The sequence below is a fragment of the Cryptomeria japonica genome, chromosome 5 (assembly GCF_030272615.1).
Source record: "Cryptomeria japonica chromosome 5, Sugi_1.0, whole genome shotgun sequence".
NCBI classification, from domain to species: domain Eukaryota; kingdom Viridiplantae; phylum Streptophyta; class Pinopsida; order Cupressales; family Cupressaceae; genus Cryptomeria; species Cryptomeria japonica.
The window spans coordinates 899,795,473-899,817,601 of record NC_081409.1 but is presented as its reverse complement, the minus strand read 5'-3'; the positions used below and the strand labels follow the sequence as shown (position 1 = coordinate 899,817,601).

At 35.9% G+C, this 22,129-nt stretch overlaps 1 protein-coding gene across 1 annotated transcript; it reads left to right on the top strand.

The window, feature by feature from the left end:
- Positions 1-373: 373 nt before the first annotated feature.
- Positions 374-2,143, top strand: LOC131034710 (subtilisin-like protease SBT1.7). Its single transcript, XM_057966280.2, has one exon. It carries the CDS (start codon positions 374-376, stop codon positions 2,141-2,143), a length of 1,770 nt encoding a protein of 589 aa, XP_057822263.2.
- The last annotated feature ends 19,986 nt before the right edge of the window (positions 2,144-22,129 follow it).

The following is a 22,129-nucleotide window of genomic DNA, read 5'->3' as shown; positions in this document are numbered from 1 at the left end:
CCTGATAGTGAAAAATGACTAGACCTCTTCAAACTTCCATATCTTATTTTAAAATTTCAAATAATGAAAACGGATTTTATTTAATTTTAATTTATTGAAAATTTCAAACAATGAAAATTACTGATTTGTCTTGGTTTAATCGACGTTTGTTGCAGACGGCTGAAGTGAACTATGTGAGACAATTTTTTTAATAGAGAAGAAGCTCCGTACTTGACTTGATAAACTCGAATGTGAAAGGGTAAATACCAAACCCATGTTTGTCTTTGGGGATATACGAGTTCCGATTAAATCGCCTCAGCTATCTTCTTAGCTTTTCCCTTGTTAGCAGCCAATAATGGGCAACTGCGCTTTCTTCATTCTCCTTCTCTTAGCCATGTCTGGAATGTGGTCGGGCAAGGCCACAAAAGAAGATGTAAGAAAGCCATATATTGTTCATATGATCAAGTCCATGAAACCCCAGCATTTCAATTTACATCAACACTGGTACTCTTCAATGCTCAGCCACGTCTGGGGATCGGATCCCACTGCAAATGCAAATGAGTTGTTATACACATATGATACTCTCTTGTACGGCTTTGCTGCGAGGCTGAGCGAAGCAGAGGCCGAAGCAATGGAGGGTAAGGAGGGGTGCTTGGCCGTGATCCCTTCCTCCCTCGATAAAGTTGCCAATACACACACGCCAGAGTTTTTAGGTCTCTCATCCTTCTCCTCTTCTTCTCCTGGATTATGGTCTCAATACTCCACTCGTGGCGAAGATATTATCGTGGGTGTGATTGACTACGGCATATTGCCTGAACACGAAAGCTTCAACGATGCAGGCCTTGGACCTGTTCCCTCCAGATGGAAAGGCACGTGTGAAAGCGGGCGGGCCTTCAATTCGTCACACTGTAATAGAAAAATCATTGGAGCTCGGTACTTCTACAAAGGCTACCAGAATAACCAATCTAAAATTAACGAAACGTTGGAGTACATGTCTCCCAGAGACTCCCAAGGGCATGGAACACATGTGGCCTCAACTGCCGCGGGAGCTGCGGTAAGAGGTGCCAGTCTCCTCGGTTTCGCCAACGGAACGGCCACAGGAATGGCTCCTCGTGCCAGGCTGGCCATCTACAAAGCTTGCTGGAGAGACGGTTGCGATTCGAGCGACGTCGCTGCTGCCATGGAACAAGCGATTGCTGATGGCGTCGATATCCTTTCAATCTCACTACACTCAGCAGATGTGCCATTCCACGAGAGTCTCAGAGCCATAGCCGCGTTCGGGGCGACAGAAAAGGGAGTATTTGTTTCTGCCGCGGCAGGCAACGATGGACCAGATGTTTATACTCTGAGTCACACAGCGCCATGGATTACAACCGTAGGTGCGAGCGGCATCGACAGAGATTTCCCTGGTTCTTTAGTATTGGGCAACCAGGAGATATTGAGAGGCACCTCCATCTTCAAAGGAGATGGAAAATTGCAAGGGCCATTCCCTCTCGTATATGTCTCCACCAGCAACAGCTCAAAGCGTTGTCTTGATGGCAGCCTCGACCCCAACGTGGTAAAAGGTAAGCTAGTGCTGTGTGATAAGTTGTTATATGTAAGTAATGGAGGTGCCGACGAAGTAGCTAGAGCAGGAGGTGCAGGAGTTATTTTGGCCAATGGTGAGCTCCTCGGAGCAGAGCAGCTGCTTACCAACCCAAATGGTCTGCCGGTTATCAGCGTGAGCTTTTCAGATGGAGAGAAAATCAAATCCTACATCAATTCAAGGCCGAACAACGTCACGGCCACCATGCGTCTCCAAGGATTGACTATCGTGGGGAATGCAACACCCGCTCCCACTGTGGCTTCTTTTTCATCCAGGGGCCCGAGCGAAGCATATCCTTCTGTTCTCAAGCCTGATATCGTTGCTCCCGGTAGGTTCATATTGGCAGCAGGCGTGGGAGGAGCTTCAATCTATGGGTTACGCTCCGGGACGTCGATGGCATGTCCCCACATCAGCGGAATTGCAGCGCTCATAAAAGCCATCCATCCCACGTGGAGCCCTGCCGCCATCAAATCAGCGCTCATGATAATCAGGGGAAGGCTATCAAAGATTCAGTTACAATGGAGGCAGCCGACTCATTTGATATGGGTGCAGGCCATGTGGACCGAAGGGCTGCTCTAGATCCTGGGCTTGTCTACGACATGGCACCGCAAGATTATATAGATTTTCTCTGTTCGCTCAATTACACCAGACGACAAATTTCTCTTCTCACAGAGGAGCCAGTTTCCTGTCCCAAATCCAGTTTGGAAGCCGTAGATCTCAACTACCCATCGTTTTCTGTTGTGTTTAAGACGGGCAACAATTCGATCAAGGTGTTCAGAAGAAGTGTGACGAATGTGGGTGCAGAGGGTAACGTGGTGTATAGAGTGAGCGTGAAGAGCCCTCCTGGCGTAAACATCAGCGTGGAGCCCCAGATGTTAGTGTTCAAAAAACTCTAGGATAAAGCCAGCTACAGTGTGAAATTTGAAAGCAATCGAATAAGCCCATCTGCATGTGAGAGTGAGCTATATGATTTTGGAGAGATACGTTGGACTTGTATTGATGGGGGAACACAAGTCCAACGTATCTCTCCAAAATCATAGTCCAACCTAGCCCTGCTCGCCGTCGCCCAATTTCTTCCATGTACTCCTCAATCGATGTTCTAAAGGTAGATACTATCGATTTTTTTTCCGAATGCATTAATTAATCCAACCTACGCCTTCTATGCCATATCCATTGCAAATTCTGCTCTACAGCATCCACGATCAACATTGCCCGATTTGTTTCATGTGCGCCATGTTACCAAATATGGTTTATATTTAAAAATCTATGTTAGTTTTTTCATTGGGTAGGAAGTTATTCTTATAACAAAAAAGTAATGACTTTATAAACTCAATCCATTTGATGTACTAAAGGAGCTGAATAAATATAATAATATTTATCCTTAATTTTTTTTTAATAATGTAAACCTTTTGTTTTCTAGTTTCTTTTGCTCTATGTTAGTATCATAGTAATATCAATTATGTTCCATGTCATTTTTTTTTTCCTTATGAAAACATGAATATTCTGAAATTTGAAAGATTAATATCTCTCAATATTTGCGAATAATTGAGAATGTTAAGGTGAGAATTAAACTTAAGGGAAAATGGAAATACATAGAATTTAATTGATGTTTTGTAGGTTTATTGGTGTGAGACGCCTTCTTGTTTCACATCAAACCTATGTGACACGTCTTTATGTATTATGGCACAATTTCATCCTTACTATATACATGAGCTCTGGACATGGTTATTTTGTGAGCCCAATGTACATTTTTCATAGATTTATATAATTTTGATATTTTATCTTATTCTTGTTTATTTTTGACATGACATATATACATATATATTTATGTGTGTGTGCACTCTATGACCATTATAAAACATGTGCTAATATGATATGTGTATGTATGTTTTATTTCACATGAATCTATTGTTTAGCATAGAAAATGTGATATATGATGTTGAATCATTATATTACTTCGGCTATATTTTCATACTATCATGAGTTGACTATACTTTGAGTGTGCAAGGTTCACATGAGCGAGTTGGAAATAGGGGAAACATAGGGACAATCTCGTGAGAAGCCAATCAACCAACCAAGATCCATATGGATGACTCCAATTATATTTTTGCCTTTGTCTTTTTTATACTAATATTATGATGATACATATATGTGCATTTTTTTAAAGATGTGAAACTGTGTTTGTGTTGAATGTCTTTTGTTAACTTAATTCTCTTTTATTCTTACAAGTGTATCTTGTGATATATAGTGATATTAAGGATATAAACATTTTAAGTAATAATAATAATCAAATTTTCTTTATTTTATTATGTATTGTAAAATTATAGGTTTTATTACCCTTATGCAACAATCTTCAAATTAATCCATCATAGCCCTAACATGCAAATTCTACCCTACAATATCCACAATCGACATCACCCAATTTCTTCCATGTCCTCCTCAACCATTGTTATTCAAATTCAATAAAATGTCAAGTTTTTTTTAATTTTTAATTCATTGTTTACTTTCTAAGAAAGTTATAATTCCACAATTATATTGTAATGTCTCTATTCTTCCAATTAAGTTTAACAAGTTCAATTATTTTTAGATATCATTTAAATTTAGTCATGAATTTTCCATACCCATGGAAATTTCTATTTAGTTTCAGATATATATATATATATATACATATATATATATATATATATATATATATATATATATATATATATATATACATATATACATATATATATATATATACATATACATATATATATATATATATGTATATATCTATATGTATATGTATATACATATATATATATATATATATATATATATATATATATATATATATATATGTATATGTATATATATATATATATGTATATACATATATATATATATATATGTATATACATATATATATATATATATGTATATACATATACATATAGATATATTCAGATATTCAGATATATATATATATATATATATATATATATATATATATATATATATATATATATATATATATATATATATATATATATATATATATATATATATATATATATCTGAATATATCTATATGTATATGTATGTATATATATATATATATATATATATATATATATATATATATATGTATATATATATATATATATGTATATGTATATGTATATGTATATGTATATGTATATGTATATGTATATGTATATATATATATATATATATATATATATATATATATATATATATATATGTATGTATGTATGTATATATATATAGGGAATGCTTTAATCAAATTATATAGTGACTTGTAACACACTTGTTCTAGGTTTGGTCTATTCTCTAATCTCAATCTACTTTCATTAACTTCTCCTTGTACATAGTTCCATCCATTTGATCTTATCCCTACCCTATAAATGCACAATTTTCTTCACATCCCACTCATTTATTCACCCAAACTAACAGCTATACATTTCCATAATTTAATTTCTCTTATTACCAATTCATTTCTATACACTTCATTTTAAGGTTTGTGAATCACTATTTGACCCTACTCTTGCCAATCTTGTTGACACTTGGGTTCCCCTAAGGTTTCATTTTTAATCATCTTAATTGTTAATGTTTTAATTTTTCTATCTGAATATTTTTAAGATGCTTTTATCATCGAAGTTTATCTCCTCCTTCCTTATCAAGATACCTTCTTTCATTGCTACATTTTATGATGTTTCTTATTTTCTGTGAAATACTAGTTAGCTAGCTACCACAACAAATACATCTCGGTATCTTGTCTCATCTGATGTTATGCTTACCAAGCATAACAGCTTCAACTTTTCATCTATAAATTATCCTCCAAGAGGCTTTTCGATGAATTAAAATATGAACAAACTTGGTGAGTGAAATACTATCTTTGACCAAAATCAAAGGTCCTCCAATACTCAAGATACTTATATAAAACTGATTGAATGTATTGGCGTGTCGACATGGTATCAGAGTAGTTGACACTGCAACCTCTTTCTGTGCACTGGTCCTCTTTTTGTTGATTACAATATATTGGGTGGAGTTTGGTCCTCCACAGCTATGCCATCACCCGCGCCATTACATTTGGCGTCAAAGTGCTCAGCAGCTCGCGTGTTCACTGGGCTAAGATTTGCATCTAGTGTGCTCAGATCGCTGTCTTTAATCCTGCGCATACATTGGGAGAGATTGTTTTTTCATTTTGGGTTGTAGCCCGTGCAAATTCTTCGCTTGCGTGGCGTTTACGTTTTCCAAGTTCATGGTTCTTCTTTACAGCGCAATTTTCCTATCTTCTCACAGCTCTCTCTTCATTCTAATTGGTTTGTTTTATGGTTCAAACTTTAGTTTTAAAGTCTCAAAATAATTATTGTAGATGTCGTGGTTGTGTAGATCTTGAGAGGCTCGACCTTTGGTGAACTGGTGTGGTTTTTTGTTGTGACTTGAGCTCGAACCTTATTCTTATGGCTTGCTGATTCGGAGCATACGTGGCACAGGAACTTAGGGCATGGTGACATTGTTGATTTGGTGATTTGGAGCTTATGTGGTGCAAGAACCTGCCACAAATATCTTTTATCAAGATTAACTTGGCCCAAGAGTTCTCAATTTTTTCACACTCGTTGCTTTGGTGGTCACATGGTGGGACTAGGAGCATGATTTGGTCTCTGAAGTTCCTTTTACATGTCATTATTTTCAAACTTGAACAACTTTTGCAAACAAAGGCAAATTTTGACAAACAAGATATCATCAAAAGGTTGCTTGGACTTTGTTCTGATTGAGATAGTTTCCGAATACTATGTCATTTTTTGATAGTTTAAGTAGCTTGAAATTGCACATTGTTTTTGTTGTTTCTATGTAGTACAATTTTGTAAAATTGGTTTTTGGTATTGCAAATTTTTGGTTTTATCCATTCTAGGGGATGTAAGCAGCATATTGGTCCTTTTGTGTTCATTTGTACATCATGTTGAACCCAAGGATTGAATTTATCACTTCAAACAATTATTACACATGGAAGCTCAAGATATCATAGTTGTTACAATCTTTGGGTCTTTGGCAAATGTAGGATGAAGACCAACCCATGTTTGCTAAGGTATTTGAGTAGCATGTTCACTGAAATAAAATGAATGAGGCAAAATGACTCATAGGTCTCCATATTTTCATAACTTTTTGTTTCATGTTGCAAATTGTAAGACACCTAAAGAGGTGTGGGATAAGCTTATAACTTGTATGGTAAGGTCCATTAGTTTAGGATCTTGTAGAGATTGAAGCAAATCTCAGTTTTTTTTCTCCAAATTCATTTCCCACTATTTAGGATTTCCTTGCTAGTTCAAGTTGATGTTGTCACGATTGAAAGGATGTGGTCATGCCAAAGATGACAAGGAGTGTATCTTCTTAATCTTGTCTAAGATAAGAGGTTCTTTTGAGGTATTTATCTTTAATTTTTATTATACTATGGATGTTGTGAGAGAAGATCATAAATTGTCTTAATTTAAGGCATTTTGTGATGGCCTAAGTAGACAGTAGGCTAAGTTGATTTAGATGGATTCTCTTCCTAAGAGCCACACTTTGATGGCTCAATCTTCCAAGGGAAGCCTAAGATAGATATTACTATAGGTTGTTAGCCTCCCTCCAAACCTAAGGTGAAGAATGATCACACTTGACTAGAATCCTACACCCCCTCCTCCTTCTAACTTAGGGGAGTCATTCTCTAAGTCTAAGAAGAGGAAGAAAAAAAATTCCTTTTGTGGAAAATCTAGGCATAATGATGCACATTATTTTGTGAGGCTAGTAGCATTGGAGGAAGCTATGAGGAAGCACAATATTGCCATGACTAAGTTTTCCTCTTTGGGAAAAGTACATCCCCTTTTAGCTAGGATTTTTTCCTCGACTACTGATTGTTGGATTTTTTATTTTGGTGCTTCACATCACATGATTCATATCATGGATCTTCTTGACTCTTTTCAAAAGTAATACTCATATTGTTGTTGGTCCAACTCTTCATAGATTCCATTTCTTGGGATAGGCTTACTTCAGATGCAAGATGGTTGCATTGATGATGTTCTTCTTGCTCTTGATATATTATATAATTTTATTTCCATTTATTAGATTTGTAATCATGGTGATGGTAGGTTTCTTAAGTTGTCTCCCAGTTATGTGACTATTGGTGAGCTCAGGTACTTGAGAAGGTCATTGCTACAGGCATAGTTGATTATGTGGCCTACTTGTATAGGTTTGATTGATTTGAGCCTTCATGACGATCATCCTTTATCACTCATGTGGTTTCTTTTTCATCGAGGGCCCCGAGTGCAGCATATCCTTCTGTCATCAAGCCTGATATCGTCGCTCTTAGAGTCAACATATTGGCAGCATACGTAGGAGGCGCCACAAACTATACCTTCATTTACAACAGAAGCAGCCATTCATTTACAACAGAAGGGCTGCTCTCTGAACTACACCAGGCAACAAATTGCTCTTCTCACAAAGGAGTCAGTTTCCTGACCCAACTCCAGTTTTGATGCCGTAGATCTCAACTACCCATCATTTTCTGTTGTGTTTAAGTCGGGCAAAAAAATAATTATGGGGAGCAAAAGAAGTGTGACGAATGTGGGTGCAGAGGGTAACGTGGTGTATAGAGTGAGTGTGAAGAGCCCTCCTGGCGTAAACATCAGCGTAGAGCCCTAGACATTAGACGATAAAGCCAGCTAAAGTGTGAAATTCGAAAGCAATCGAAGAAACGTTCGACTTGTATTAGTGAGGGAACACAAGTTGTTTGTAGTCCAGTTGCATTCACTTGGCAAGCTTCAAGTTAATCCAACCTAGCCCTTCTATGCCATATCCATTGCAAATTCTATTCTACAACATCTGCGATCGGCATAGCCCAATTCCTTCCATAAACTCCTCAATCGATGTTATTCAAATTCAATAAAAGATCATGTTTCGCTATCTACTTTCTAAAAAAATTATAATGAAACAAGTGTTACCTCCTTCCAAAGGTAGATGCAGTTGCATTTACTGAGTTTTTTCTTTAACTAGTTTAATCAATGAATACTTTAATTAATGATTTTCAACAATCTAAATTTAAGTTTTATTTTATATGATTATGAAAATACCATTTTTTTATTCTTATTGATTTCTAAATGTAAAATTTATTTTTTTCAAAAAAACATATTTTTATGAATAGAGTAGGTATATCATCATTTATTTATTTACTAGTGATTGCATTTTAGTGTGCAATGGGTATGCCGAAGACGTATAGAAGGTTAATCACAAAAAAAATGATATTTATTTGCATATATTTGTGTAGTGCATGAGGTCAATTGATAGGCTATTTAGAAAACAATGTTGTTTATGTGACAATGGTCCGAATGAAGAAAGTGATCAATAGCTTTAAATAAACTTTTCATACATTTATAAGGAACCAAACTTAAGTGAAAGAATAAGAAGTTAATTGGACTACATTACAAATAGGCTCATATTATGTTTGTTATAGTGAGAGACCAAAAGTGATGGATAGATGAGAGAGAGAGAGAGAGAGAGATGCCTAGGTAGGGGGTAAGAGAGGTAGAGATAATGATAGAGAAAAAGGAAGAGGGAGACAAATAAAGAGATATAGATCTAGAGGGAGAGATATAAATAGAGAGAGAGAGAGATAAATAGAGCAAGAGTGATGGATAGATAGATGTGTGTGTGTGTGTGTGTGTGTGTGTGTGTGTGAGAGAGAGAGAGAGAGAGAGAGATGTATAGGCCAATTTGTAATAGACTTATCAACAAAGATGCTGACATAGGTTGACACCTAGTATGGTGGCTATACCTTGGTAAATCTTTGAACCAGTTGTAACATTTTTAACAAAATATTGAATTATTTGTAGTTAACATGTATAGCCTTCTTTTTTTTTTTTTGCCACACATGCACCGTCCTTTCGTGCCCTTGTCCATGCATGCTTCTTAAGACAAAATACATTTTGAGGAATTTTCTAGAGAGAGTGGCAAGGGAGGAAGCTGCTTAGAATTTGTATAGGTGTCATTTTTCATTGAATATGTATGATGTTGATAAAATATTTATTAGTTTGACTTCATTGGAACTAATCTATTGTATCTTCATTCTCATTTCTCTTGATTGTACTTGTTTCTCGCCTTTGAGAGTCTTAAATTAAACTATATGCCATTATTTTCCTTATATTTGTATGTGTGTTAATTTTGTTCAACACATAACATTATTACCATAAATTGTGAGGTCAAGTCATCCTATAATGCATACAACGTTGCACCCTTTTAATAACTTTTGTGTGTTGATAATCACATTTTAAAATAAATTTGCATTAACTTTGATTTTTTGTCCAGCCATTAAGTTTAATTTAATCTATATTGTTCCATTGTACATATAAATTAATTATTAGCTAATATATATTATTTTTATTATTACAAATAATATTAAATTAGTAAATAAATAAATACAAAATAGTATTGAGCTAATTTATTAATTATTATATAATATTAAATAAAATTTAAATAATATTCATTATTGATTAAAATAAATACAATAAAATTTATATAACAGGGTTGTTTCTATGATTATAAAATTAAATCAATATAATTTATTAATTATTATATATACTAGATAAAAGGTAAAATATTTATTATTACTAACAAGAAAAAATATATTCTTACGTTTATTAAGTTTGTATTGTATAAAAAGTCCAAGGGGTTGAGCTTAACTGGTTAAAACATTGGGTTCTCATGGTGGAGACCCAAGTTCAACTCCAAATAGGGACATCTAAAGAGGAATTCTAAGCTGTGACTCTTGGCCTTCCATAGGATGGGGAAGGTGGTCCCACTGGTTCATAGCTCCAGTCAAAAGCTATTCAGACTTCGACCAATTACCTATCAAAAAAAAAAGTTTTTATTATATAAAAAAATATTTGTAATTTAATAATATATTTTTATTATGATTATAATATATTATAATATAATTTAAGTGTGATATAATAATTACTAAAATAAATAAAAACAAAATTTAATAAAACATATAATTTATTATCACCTTTTTTAAATATATAATTAATTATTAATATATTATATTTATCATTTTAATATTATAAACTTAAAAAAATAGTAAAAATTAATAGATAAAAGCGTAAAAGAAAAAAAGGAAAAAAAAAAATTTAAACCCAGAATAATTTTTTTTAAATTATACATTTTCAAAGATTATTAAAATTTAAACGCAACAATATAAAGTCTTGCTCATTTCCTTAAATGGTAACACGTGAGGAGTGGTACCCTGGTATTTATACCCATTTGTTTACATGAAGACTAAGACCTGACAATAAGAATAAATGGTGAAACTCGAAAGAAGTTAAAACGAACACACTTTACATAAAAGAGAATTTGTGGTGACGAATATTAATAAAATTGACATAAAAAATTTATGACTAGTTTTTGGATCATCTTGCATCATGTATTCTGAAATCAGGTCATCCCTTTCATTTAAGGGAATATCTTCGGCATAAAAATGTATGTGAATATGAATATATGGAAGTTGTGAGCAGGTGCCAATGTGTAGTATAGCAGTAGATTATCAACATCAGTTTGAATTCCATTTTTTATTTATGGGTTGACTAACTTCACAGGCTGCAAACTTTTTGTTAATTTTATTCTTACAACTATTCAAGGGATCTTATTAATTCAATATAATACACAACAAAGATTACAAAGAACATGGTAGATTATATATTTGCTAATTTTTATTTAGACCAGTAAAATATTTCTTAAGGATTCTAGTTTTATGTATAGATAGATAGTTAACTTAATATTACTTTTTTATGATGGAATATTTAATGTGATCTAAAATGATTGATTTGTTTGGTATTTTTATTTATTTTATTTTGATAATAAAAATTTATCTTTATCTTTCTCTCACTAAAAATATTTTATTTTTATATCATGAGACAATCCAGTGATCCAATCACACCTTGACTTGGTCTTACTTTTTGCGAAGTTTTGGAGTATAGAGTGGGTGAACTGAGGTGAGAATACCTCGATAGATGATTGAGCAGACTCAAATAACCTAGCCATCAAATAAACCCAGTCAATGAGAGTTGAACCTTGGAATTACATGGGAAGAACCCAAAGCCTTGGCAGAAACAATTCATATATAAATACATCTACACCCAAAAAAAAATCATAAAATCATAATATTAATGTAATATTTTAAAATAATAATAAAATAAAAGTAGATTTTTTTAATTTTAATTTTTATCGGTAATTGGCCAAACCCTGAATAGCTTTTGACTAGAGCTATGAACCAATGAGGACACAGCAAGTGGTCTCATCCCCATTACATATCTTTGAATTATTATTATTATTATTATTATTATTATTATTATTATGTTTGATTAGATTGACCCCAAGACCTTCCCCATCCTATGGAAGGCCAAGAGTCACAACTTAGAATTCCACTTCAAATGTCTCTATTGGTAATTGAACTTGGGTCTCCATAGTGAGAACCCATTGTTTTAACCAGTTAAGCTCAACCCCTTGGACAAAGTACATTTTTTTATTATAAGATCAGTTTTTAAACAATATTATATATCAAGTTGACGAAAGTGTATGATTCAATAAAGAATATTTAATTTATTACATATTTTCATTCTTTTAAATTTATGGATATCCTTGATTTTTAATTTTATTATCTTTTTACAACCTAACATTTAAAGATTGTTGATCACTTATTTAATATTTTATATGTTTTAATATTTAAAATTATAATAAAAAAATTTGTTCACTCGATAATTTAAAAAAGAATGTTTTATTATTATTATTAATGTTGGGAGGTAATAATCTAAAGATTGGAAAATATTATTAAGATATTATTTAAAATTAGAGGTTTATGATTGGATGACCTCAATCTTATCCTCCAAATTAATGTCTTTAACTTCATCCTTTTAAATTTAAAACTCATTATCTTTGAAATTTAAACAAAATAGAATAAAAAATTAAATTACTTAGATCACATTAAATATTTAAACTAGACAACTCACTACTCTTCACAAAATAATATTTCATGAAGTATAATTAAGATTCATACATTTTTATATTTTTAACCATAAAATATTCACAAATTTTAATTTATTAGTCTTCTTTAATATACATGTTTAAAGTATTATTATCATTTGTATGTTTTATATCATGCACTTTACGTAAAAATGGAATGCTCAAATAATTGGTGGTCATCTCTATAACTTTATTGTCATATTTAGATTCACATACCTACACACAATATTATGAAATGAATTATCATTTAAAAATTATAGAAGGCCTTAGATATTTTAAGGCTCAAAATAGATGTGGAGCACCCACAAGGTTGGTCAATATAACTATGCCATAAACAATAGGTCTTGCAAATATTGCACACCGACATAGAAAACCCCGCAAAGGAAGGCTGACATATAAGTAAGGAGGAATGAAAACTAACCACAAACCTTAAATAGGGCATATTTTTAGATAGACAACCGTGAGAAGCAAGTCCCACAAAAATAGTCCAGGACTACCAAGCCATGAAGCACATGTTTCCCACTCAATAGAAGGACCAAACCTCTAAACTCAATAAATAGCGCTCATAAAGAGAATCTTAGAGGCCCGATGTGAACCAATAGGCCCACAAATCCTCCCCAAAAGCCCCTAAAAAGAAAAAGTTATGAGCGTAGATCTTATTATTATGAGGATCCAATTATTACTAAGAAGGCGGGGTGAATCAATAATAAAGAAAATCTTCTAAGCTGATTTAACAAACCATTCACTCAAGTGTTCATCAATATGCAAAAAGAGTAAAGATATCAAATGTGCAAATCAACAATGCATCCACCACAAGAAAACAAAGACTTTTGACGTGGAAAACCAACTGGGAAAACCACAGTGCGAATTAGTACCCACAATATGTATCTGCACTCTTTTGTATTGCGCTAGATTAAAGGCCTAGCTCAGTTAAGAACTTACAATATGACCTGTTAAGAGCAGATCCTATTAGGAGTCACCCAGTTAAGGGATTTTGCCTCTGCCTTGTTAGGAGATCTACCCAGTCAAGAGTAACCTTGTTAGAGGATTTCAAACATAAGTTAATGAGCCACTCGATGAAGGGATTTACAATATCAGACATGTTAGTGTTGGGAAAAATGGTGTCTCAACCTTGGATTTATGCGAGGTTACTATTTATAGTAAGTTTTCATTTGAGCAAGAAATGGTGCGAAACTCTCCCTGAAGCTTCTGGTTGGCTAGATAAGCATTCCGGTAAAGTTACGTCGCAAGGTCACAGCTAGTTTTGAAGATATTAAAGTTTTCGTCTTGGAGGGGTGCAATAAAATGTTTAAACTTAATTTTGGGGACTTTAGAGGCTCCGAAATGCCCTGAAAAGTGGCCGTAACCGGCAAAGCGGGTTACAAGGTGATAGAGCACTTCGCGAGCTTTCCGACGCTTCAAACGGTTCGTCAATCGGACACCCGGTTCTCAAGTTATGGCCTTCGGAAGTTTGTACTCTTGAAATAGGAAAAATAATTTGTATCGAATACATAAATGAGCTGTAAAAAGGGAGCGACACGTGTTGATGTGTGCTTTAACATGTCATAGGGCATCTAGAAGGAAGATAAGGTCGGCTACACCTTATTGGGTGGTTTTAGCCCATGGTTTTGTAATACCGTTTGACGGTTTCTTGTATTGTGTCTCCTATTTATGAGGTGTGTGAGATAGAGGTTGTGTGTAAGAGTCTTATGGCTATTGAGTTGCCTCTGAATCTCTGATTAGTGGTACTCCTACGAAGAGCTTGCTCTGCAAGTATGTTGTAATCTGTTTTTGATTGCTGAATAAAATATTGAGCTGCTTTTGGAGGGTGGGGTTTTTCTCTCGAAAGGGTTTTCCCCACGTAAATCACTGTGTTGTGGTATGAATGCTATTATATCTATTTCTACTTTTCTTTAAACTATTGTAACGATCTGAAAAAGTTTTGCGTTACCCTCCTCTCAAGGTTAGTGTATGAAGTTGTTTCCGCTACTTAACTTCCTTACAAGTGGTATCAGAGCCTGATCACCTTTGGTTTCAATTGTGGGCAGTTGGGTTTTTTGAACTAATCCAGATTTGAGTGGGAGCTTGTGCAGAAGACACTTTTTAATCTTGTTGCAGGAATATTCAAATGGCGAGTTCGTCAGGGAGAATAGAGGTGGAGAAATTTAATGGAAGTAATTTTGAGATGTGGAAGCTGAAGATGGAAGATCTGCTAATAGATCGAGATCTTTGGGATGCTATTGATGCGAATGTCCAAAGGCCCTCAGATCCTACTGCGGCAGCTCAATATGATGTTATGGACCGAAAAGCCAAGGGTCTAATCAAACTGTGCCTGGCAGACTCTGTTCTAATCAATGTCCATGAAGAAAACTCTGCAAAGAAGCTATGGACTAAGCTTGGTGAGACGTATCAAGTGAAATCTTTATTAAATCAAATTTTCTTAAGAAAGAAATTGTATTCCTTGAAGATGGAAGAGGGTGGACGAATTGCAGACCACCTGGAAGCATTCAATATGTTGGTGGCTCAATTAGTATCCATCGGTGTTAAGATGGATGAGGAGGAGAAATGTCAGATCTTGCTTTGCTCTTTGCCTAATTCGTGGGATTCTCTTGTTATGGCTATCGGTAGCACTTCTGTTGTTTTGAAATCTGAAGACGTGGTGGGTGCCCTACTCGGTGAAGAGATGCGAAGAAAGGTATCCATCAGTTCAAAGGAAGCCCTAACCGTTCGTGGAAGACCTAAGGAGAAAGGCAAGAAGAATGAGAAGTGCGACAAGTCCAAATCCAAAGGGAGATTGAAATCTCCTGGAAAGTCCAAAGTCATTTGCTGGAATTGCGGTAAACCGGGTCACATCCGTAAGGACTGCAAAGAAGAAAAGAAGAAGAAGAAAAAGAAAAGGTTCGATTCTGATTCTGAGTCCGACAAGGAAGATGGCGATGCATTTATTGCGGCTTTGGCGACTCATACAGGTAATGATGCCTGGCTAATTGACTCAGGTGCATCTTTTCATATGACTTCCAATAGAAATTGGTTTTCTGAATATGAAGGATTTAATGGAGGTAAGGTGTACTTGGGTGATGATTCACCTCTAGACATTGTTGGTCGAGGTAAAGTTAGAATCAGGTTTTCAGATGGTAGAATAAAAGGGATTAATGGTGTGCTGCATATCCCTGGATTAAAACGAAACCTGTTATCTGTGAGCAAACTGATAGATGCGGGTGTACAGGTAGTCTTTTCTAAAACAGGATGTAAGATGATTAAGGGTGCTATGGTAGTTGCTAGAGGTGTCAGGTTTGGCACTTTGTATAAGCTTGAAGCATACACTGTTGAGTGTAATAGCACTTCTGTAAAAAGTAAATCTACGAATACTTCATTGGAAGATTTGAAGGTTTCACCTTCAGCAGATGGAAATGGTTTTTGGGTACCTAAGGGTGCTCTTTCGTCTGAAGCAAAGTTACCTGCAGAGAAGACTATGTTATGGCACCAGAGACTTGGCCACATTGGAGAAAAGGGTCTAAGGACCTTGAAAAATAAAAATCTTGTAGAAGGTTTGAATGATTGTAATCTTGACTTTGATTTCTGTGAGCATTGCATTTATGGAAAACAAAACCGCGTTCAGTTTTATTCGAGTTCTCATAAAACTTGTGGTGTTTTGGATCTTATTCATTCTGATGTGTTTGGTCCAGTAGATGTCTCTTCGATTGGAAAATCCACATATTATGTTTCATTTATTGATGATTTTAGTAGAAGGACATGGGTATATTTTCTAAAGAGTAAATCTGAAGTTTTTAGTCGTTTTAAAGAATTTAAAGCAATGGTTGAGTTGCAGACTGGAAAGAAAATAAAATGTTTGAGAACTGATAATGGCGGTGAGTTTTGCTCTAATGATTTTGATAGATTCTGTAAAGACTGTGGAATTAACAGGCATAAGACAACTCCGTATTCTCCACAGCAGAATGGAGTTGCAGAAAGAATGAATAGGACACTGATGGAGAAGGCTAGGAGTATGTTGAGTGGTGCTGGTCTCGAACAAAAGTTTTAGGCTGAAGCTATTGCCACTGCTTGCTACTTGATTAACAGGTCTCCTACATCAGCTCTTGTTCATAAAACGCCTATGGAAGCATGGTCAGGTCACAAGCCTTCATTGAGACATCTTAGAGTTTTTGGTTGCGAGGCATATGCACATGTGCCAAAGGAGAAGCGAACAAAGTTGGAGAACAAGGCTGTGAAATGTATCTTCATCGGGTATAGTTATGGTGTGAAAGGATACAAGCTTTGGGACCCTGTTGCACAAAAGGTAATTCACAGTAGAAGTGTTATTTTTAGAGAAATTAAGTCTCCTTCTGTTACATTGCAGCCAGAACAAACTAAAAAGGAAGATGTGATTCAACTTCCTTCTACACCTGAAAGAGTTGAATCGAGACCCCTAGATAGGCAAGAATTTGAGGAGAGCTCATCTAGCTCTGAATCTTCAGAAGAGGAGGAAGAACCTCCAACTCAGCTTGTTCGAAGGTCTACAAGACATAGACAACCACCTGAAAGGTATTCACCTAATGATTGGAGATGTATTTTTGCTCTGAATACTAGTGTGGATGAACCGAAATCTGTAGAAGAGGCATTAGGTATGAATGATGCAGAATCCTGGAAGATTGCTATGGAGGAAGAAATGGCAGCTTTGAAAAAGAATGATACATGGGATCTTGTACAATTGCCTGAAGGACGAAAACATGTTGGTTGTAAATGGGTGTTCAAGAAAAAGATTGGTTCAGATGGAAGCATTGAGAAGTATAAAGCAAGGTTGGTTGCAAAAGGCTACTCTCAGGTTGAGGGTGTTGATTACGGTGAGATATTTTCTCCTGTTGCAAAAATGACGTCCATTAGATTTTTGCTTTCTATTGCTACTGCTTATGATTTAGAGGTTGAGCAAATGGATGTGAAAACTGCTTTCCTTCATGGTGATTTGGAGGAAGATATTTATATGACACAGCCGGAGCACTATGTGGTGAAAGGCAAAAGTAATTTGGTCTATAAATTGAAGAAACCTTTGTATGGCCTCAAACAAAGTCCTAGGATGTGGTACCAAAAATTTGATACATATGTGTTGAGTTTGGGATTTGAACGTTCTAAATCAGATCACTATGTTTATTATAAATCTTATGGTGATCATTTCTTATTCATTGCATTGTATGTTGATGATATGTTATTCATTGGCAAAGGGAAAGGTATGATTTCAGAACTGAAGTCTCAGCTCGCTGCTAAATTTGAAATGAAAGATCTTGGTGCAGCAAAGCACATTCTTGGGATGGAAATTAGAAGAGATAGGGTGAACAGAAAGCTATGGCTAGGCCAGAGTAAGTATGTGAATTCAGTGTTACAGAGGTTTAACAGGCAGAATTGTAGACCATTGAGTGTTCCTTTTACAGTTGGAATGAAACTATCTGTTTCAAATTGTCCTGCATCCCCATTTGAGATGGAAGACATGAGCAGAGTGCCTTACCAGAGTACAGTTGGAAGCTTGATGTATGCTATGGTCTATACTAGACCAGACATTGCCCAAGCAGTGGGAGTACTTTCTAGATATATATTCTAATCCTGGTAGAGTTCATTGGGATGCAGCCAAAAGAGTCTTCAGATATTTGAAGGGTACTTCAGAGTATTCTTTGTGTTATCATGGTAATTCAGTTGGAGACATTACTTCCCTTGATATCCATGGTTATGTGGATTCAGATTGGGCAGGTGATATTGATAGCAGAAGATCCACCAGTGCTTATGTGTTTACCTTGTTTGGTGGTGCAATTAGCTGGATGAGTAAGCAACAGGCTGTGGTTGCTCTATCCACTACTGAAGCAGAGTATATGGCAGCTACTCATGCTTGTAAAGAGGCCATTTGGCTTAAGAGACTGTGTTCGGATATTGGAATAAAACAAGGTACAGTGACAGTTTACTCTGATAGTTAGAGTGCAATTAGCCTAGCTAAGAACCCGACATTTCATGCCCGGACCAAACATATTGATGTTCAGTATCATTTTGTTAGAGATATGGTCGAAGATGGTAGGGTGAAGCTGGTTAAGGTGGAAACTTTGATGAATGTTGCAGATGCTTTAAATAAGGCTATGAGCACAGAGAAGTTCAGATGGTGTTCAGAGTCTATGGGCCTTATGGCCCCTAGCAATTGATTCATTGTGTTGTCATTACCTTCCGCTCTTGCAAGGTGTTCGACAAGTGGGAGATTTGTTGGGAAAAATGGTGTCTCAACTTTGCATTGATGGGAGGTTACTATTTATAGTAAGTTTTTATTTGAGCACGAAATGGTGCGAAACTCTCCCTGAAGCTTCTGGTTGGCTAGATAAGCATTCCGGTAAAGTTGCGTCGCAAGGTCACAGCTAGTTTTGAAGATATTAAAGTTTTCGTCTTGGAGGGGTGCAATAAAATGTTTAAACTTAATTTTGGGGACTTTAGAGGCTCCGAAACGCCCTGAAAAGTGGCTATAACTAGTGAAGTGGGTTACGAGGTGATAGAGCACTTCGCGAGCTTTCCGACGCTTCAAACGGTTCATCAATCGGACACCCGATTCTCAAGTTATGGCCTCCGGAAGTTTGTACTCTTGAAATAGGAAAAATAATTTGTATCGAATACATAAATGAGCTGTAAAAAGGGAGCGACACGTGTTGATGTGTGCTTTAACATGTCATAGGGCATCTAGAAGGAAGATAAGGTCGGCTACACCTTATTGGGTGGTTTTAGCCCATGGTTTTGTAATACCGTTTGACGGTTTCTTGTATTGTGTCTCCTATTTATGAGGTGTGTGAGATAGAGGTTGTGTGTAAGAGTCTTATGGCTATTGAGTTGCCTCTGAATCTCTGATTAGTGGTACTCTTGCGAAGAGCTTGCTCTGCAAGTATGTTGTAATCTGTTTTTGATTGCTGAATAAAATATTGAGCTGCTTTTGGAGGGTGGGGTTTTTCTCTCGAAAGGGTTTTCCCCACGTAAATCACTGTGTTGTGGTATGAATGCTATTATATCTATTTCTACTTTTCTTTAAACTTTTGTAACGATCTGAAAAAGTTTTGCATTACCCTCCTGTCAAGGTTAGTGTAGGAAGTTGTTTCCGCTACTTAACTTCCTTACAAGTGGTATCAGAGCCTGATCACCTTTGGTTTCAATTGTGGGTAGTTGGGTTTTTTGAACTAATCCAGATTTGAGTGGGAGCTTGTGCAGAAGACACTTTTTGATCTTGTTGCAGGAATATTCAGATGGCGAGTTCGTCAGGGAGAATAGAGGTGGAGAAATTTAATGGAAGTAATTTTGAGATGTGGAAGCTGAAGATGGAAGATCTGCTAATAGATCGAGATCTTTGGGATGCTGTTGATGCGAATGTCCAAAGGCCCTCAGATCCTACTGCGGCAACTCAATATGATGTTATGGACCAAAAAGCCAAGGGTCTAATCAGACTGTGCCTGGCAGACTCTGTTCTAATCAATGTCCATGAAGAAAACTCTGCAAAGAAGCTATGGACTAAGCTTGGTGAGATGTATCAAGTGAAATCTTTATTAAATCAAATTTTCTTAAGAAAGAAATTGTATTCCTTGAAGATGGAAGAGGGTGGACGAATTGCAGACCACCTGGAAGCATTCAATATGTTGGTGGCTCAATTAGTATCCATCGGTGTTAAGATGGACGAGGAGGAGAAATGTCAGATCTTGCTTTGCTCTTTGCCTGATTCGTGGGATTCTCTTGTTATGGCTATCGGTAGTACTTCTATTTTTTTGAAATCTGAAGACGTGGTGGGTGCCCTACTCAGTGAAGAGATGCGAAGGAAGGTATCCATCAGTTCAAAGGAAGCCCTAACCGTTCGTGGAAGACCTAAGGAGAAAGGCAAGAAGAATGAGAAGCGCGACAAGTCCAAATCCAAAGGGAGATCGAAATCTCTTGGAAAGGCCAAAGTCATTTGCTGGAATTGCGGTAAACCGGGTCACATCCGTAAGGACTGCAAAGAAGAAAAGAAGAAGAAGAAAAAGAAAAGGTTCGATTCTGATTCTGAGTCCGACAAGGAAGATGGCGATGCATTTATTATGGCTTTGGCGACTCATACAGGTAATGATGCCTGGCTAATTGACTCGGGTGCATCTTTTCATATGACTTCCAATAGAAATTAGTTTTCTGAATATGAAGGATTTAATGGAGGTAAGGTGTACTTGGGTGATGATTCACCTCTAGACATTGTTGGTCGAGGTAAAGATAGAATCAAGTTTTCTGATGGTAGAATAAAAGGGATTAATGGTGTGTTGCATATCCCTGGATTAAAACGAAACCTGTTATCTGTGAGCAAACTGATAGATGCGGGTGTACAGGTAGTCTTTTCTGAAACAGGATGTAAGATGATTAAGGGTGCTATGGTAGTTGCTCGAGGTGTCAGGTTTGGCACTTTGTATAAGCTTGAAGCATACACTGTTGAGTGTAATAGCACTTCTGTAAAAAGTAAATCTATGAATACTTCATTGGAAGATTTGAAGGTTTCACCTTCAGCAGATGGAAATGGTTTTTGGGTACCTAAGGGTGCTCTTTCGTCTGAAGCAAAGTTACCTGCAGAGAAGACTATGTTATGGCACCAGAGACTTGGCCACATTGGAGAAAAGGGTCTAAGGACCTTGAAAAAAAAAAATCTTGTTGAAGGTTTGAATGATTGTAATCTTGACTTTGATTTCTGTGAGCATTGCATTTATGGAAAACAAAACCGCGTTCAGTTTTACTCGAGTTCTCATAAAACTTGTGGTGTTTTGGATCTTATTCATTCTGATGTGTTTGGTCCAGTAGATGTCTCTTCGGTTGGAAAATCCACATATTATGTTTCATTTATTGATGATTTTAGTAGAAGGACATGGGTATATTTTCCAAAGAGTAAATCTAAAGTTTTTAGTCGTTTTAAAGAATTTAAAGCAATGGTTGAGTTGCAGACTGGAAAGAAAATAAAATGTTTGAGAACTGATAATGGCGGTGAGTTTTGCTCTAATGATTTTGATAGATTTTGTAAAGACTGTGGAATTAACAGGCATAAGACAACTCCGTATTCTCCACAGCAGAATGGAGTTGCAGAAAGAATGAATAGGACACTGATGGAGAAGGCTAGGAGTATGTTGAGTGGTGCTGGTCTCGAACAAAAGTTTTGGGCTGAAGCTGTTGCCACTGCTTGCTACTTGATTAACAGGTCTCCTACATCAGCTCTTGTTGATAAAACACCTATGGAAGCATGGTCAGGTCACAAGCCTTCATTGAGACATCTTAGAGTTTTTGGTTGCGAGGCATATGCACATGTGCCAAAGGAGAAGCGAACAAAGTTGGAGAACAAGGCTGTGAAATGTATCTTCATCGGGTATAGTTATGGTGTGAAAGGATACAAGCTTTGGGACCCTGTTGCACAAAAGGTAATTCACAGTAGAAGTGTTATTTTTAGAGAAATTAAGTCTCCTTCTGTTACATTGCAGCCAGAACAAACTAAAAAGGAAGATGTGA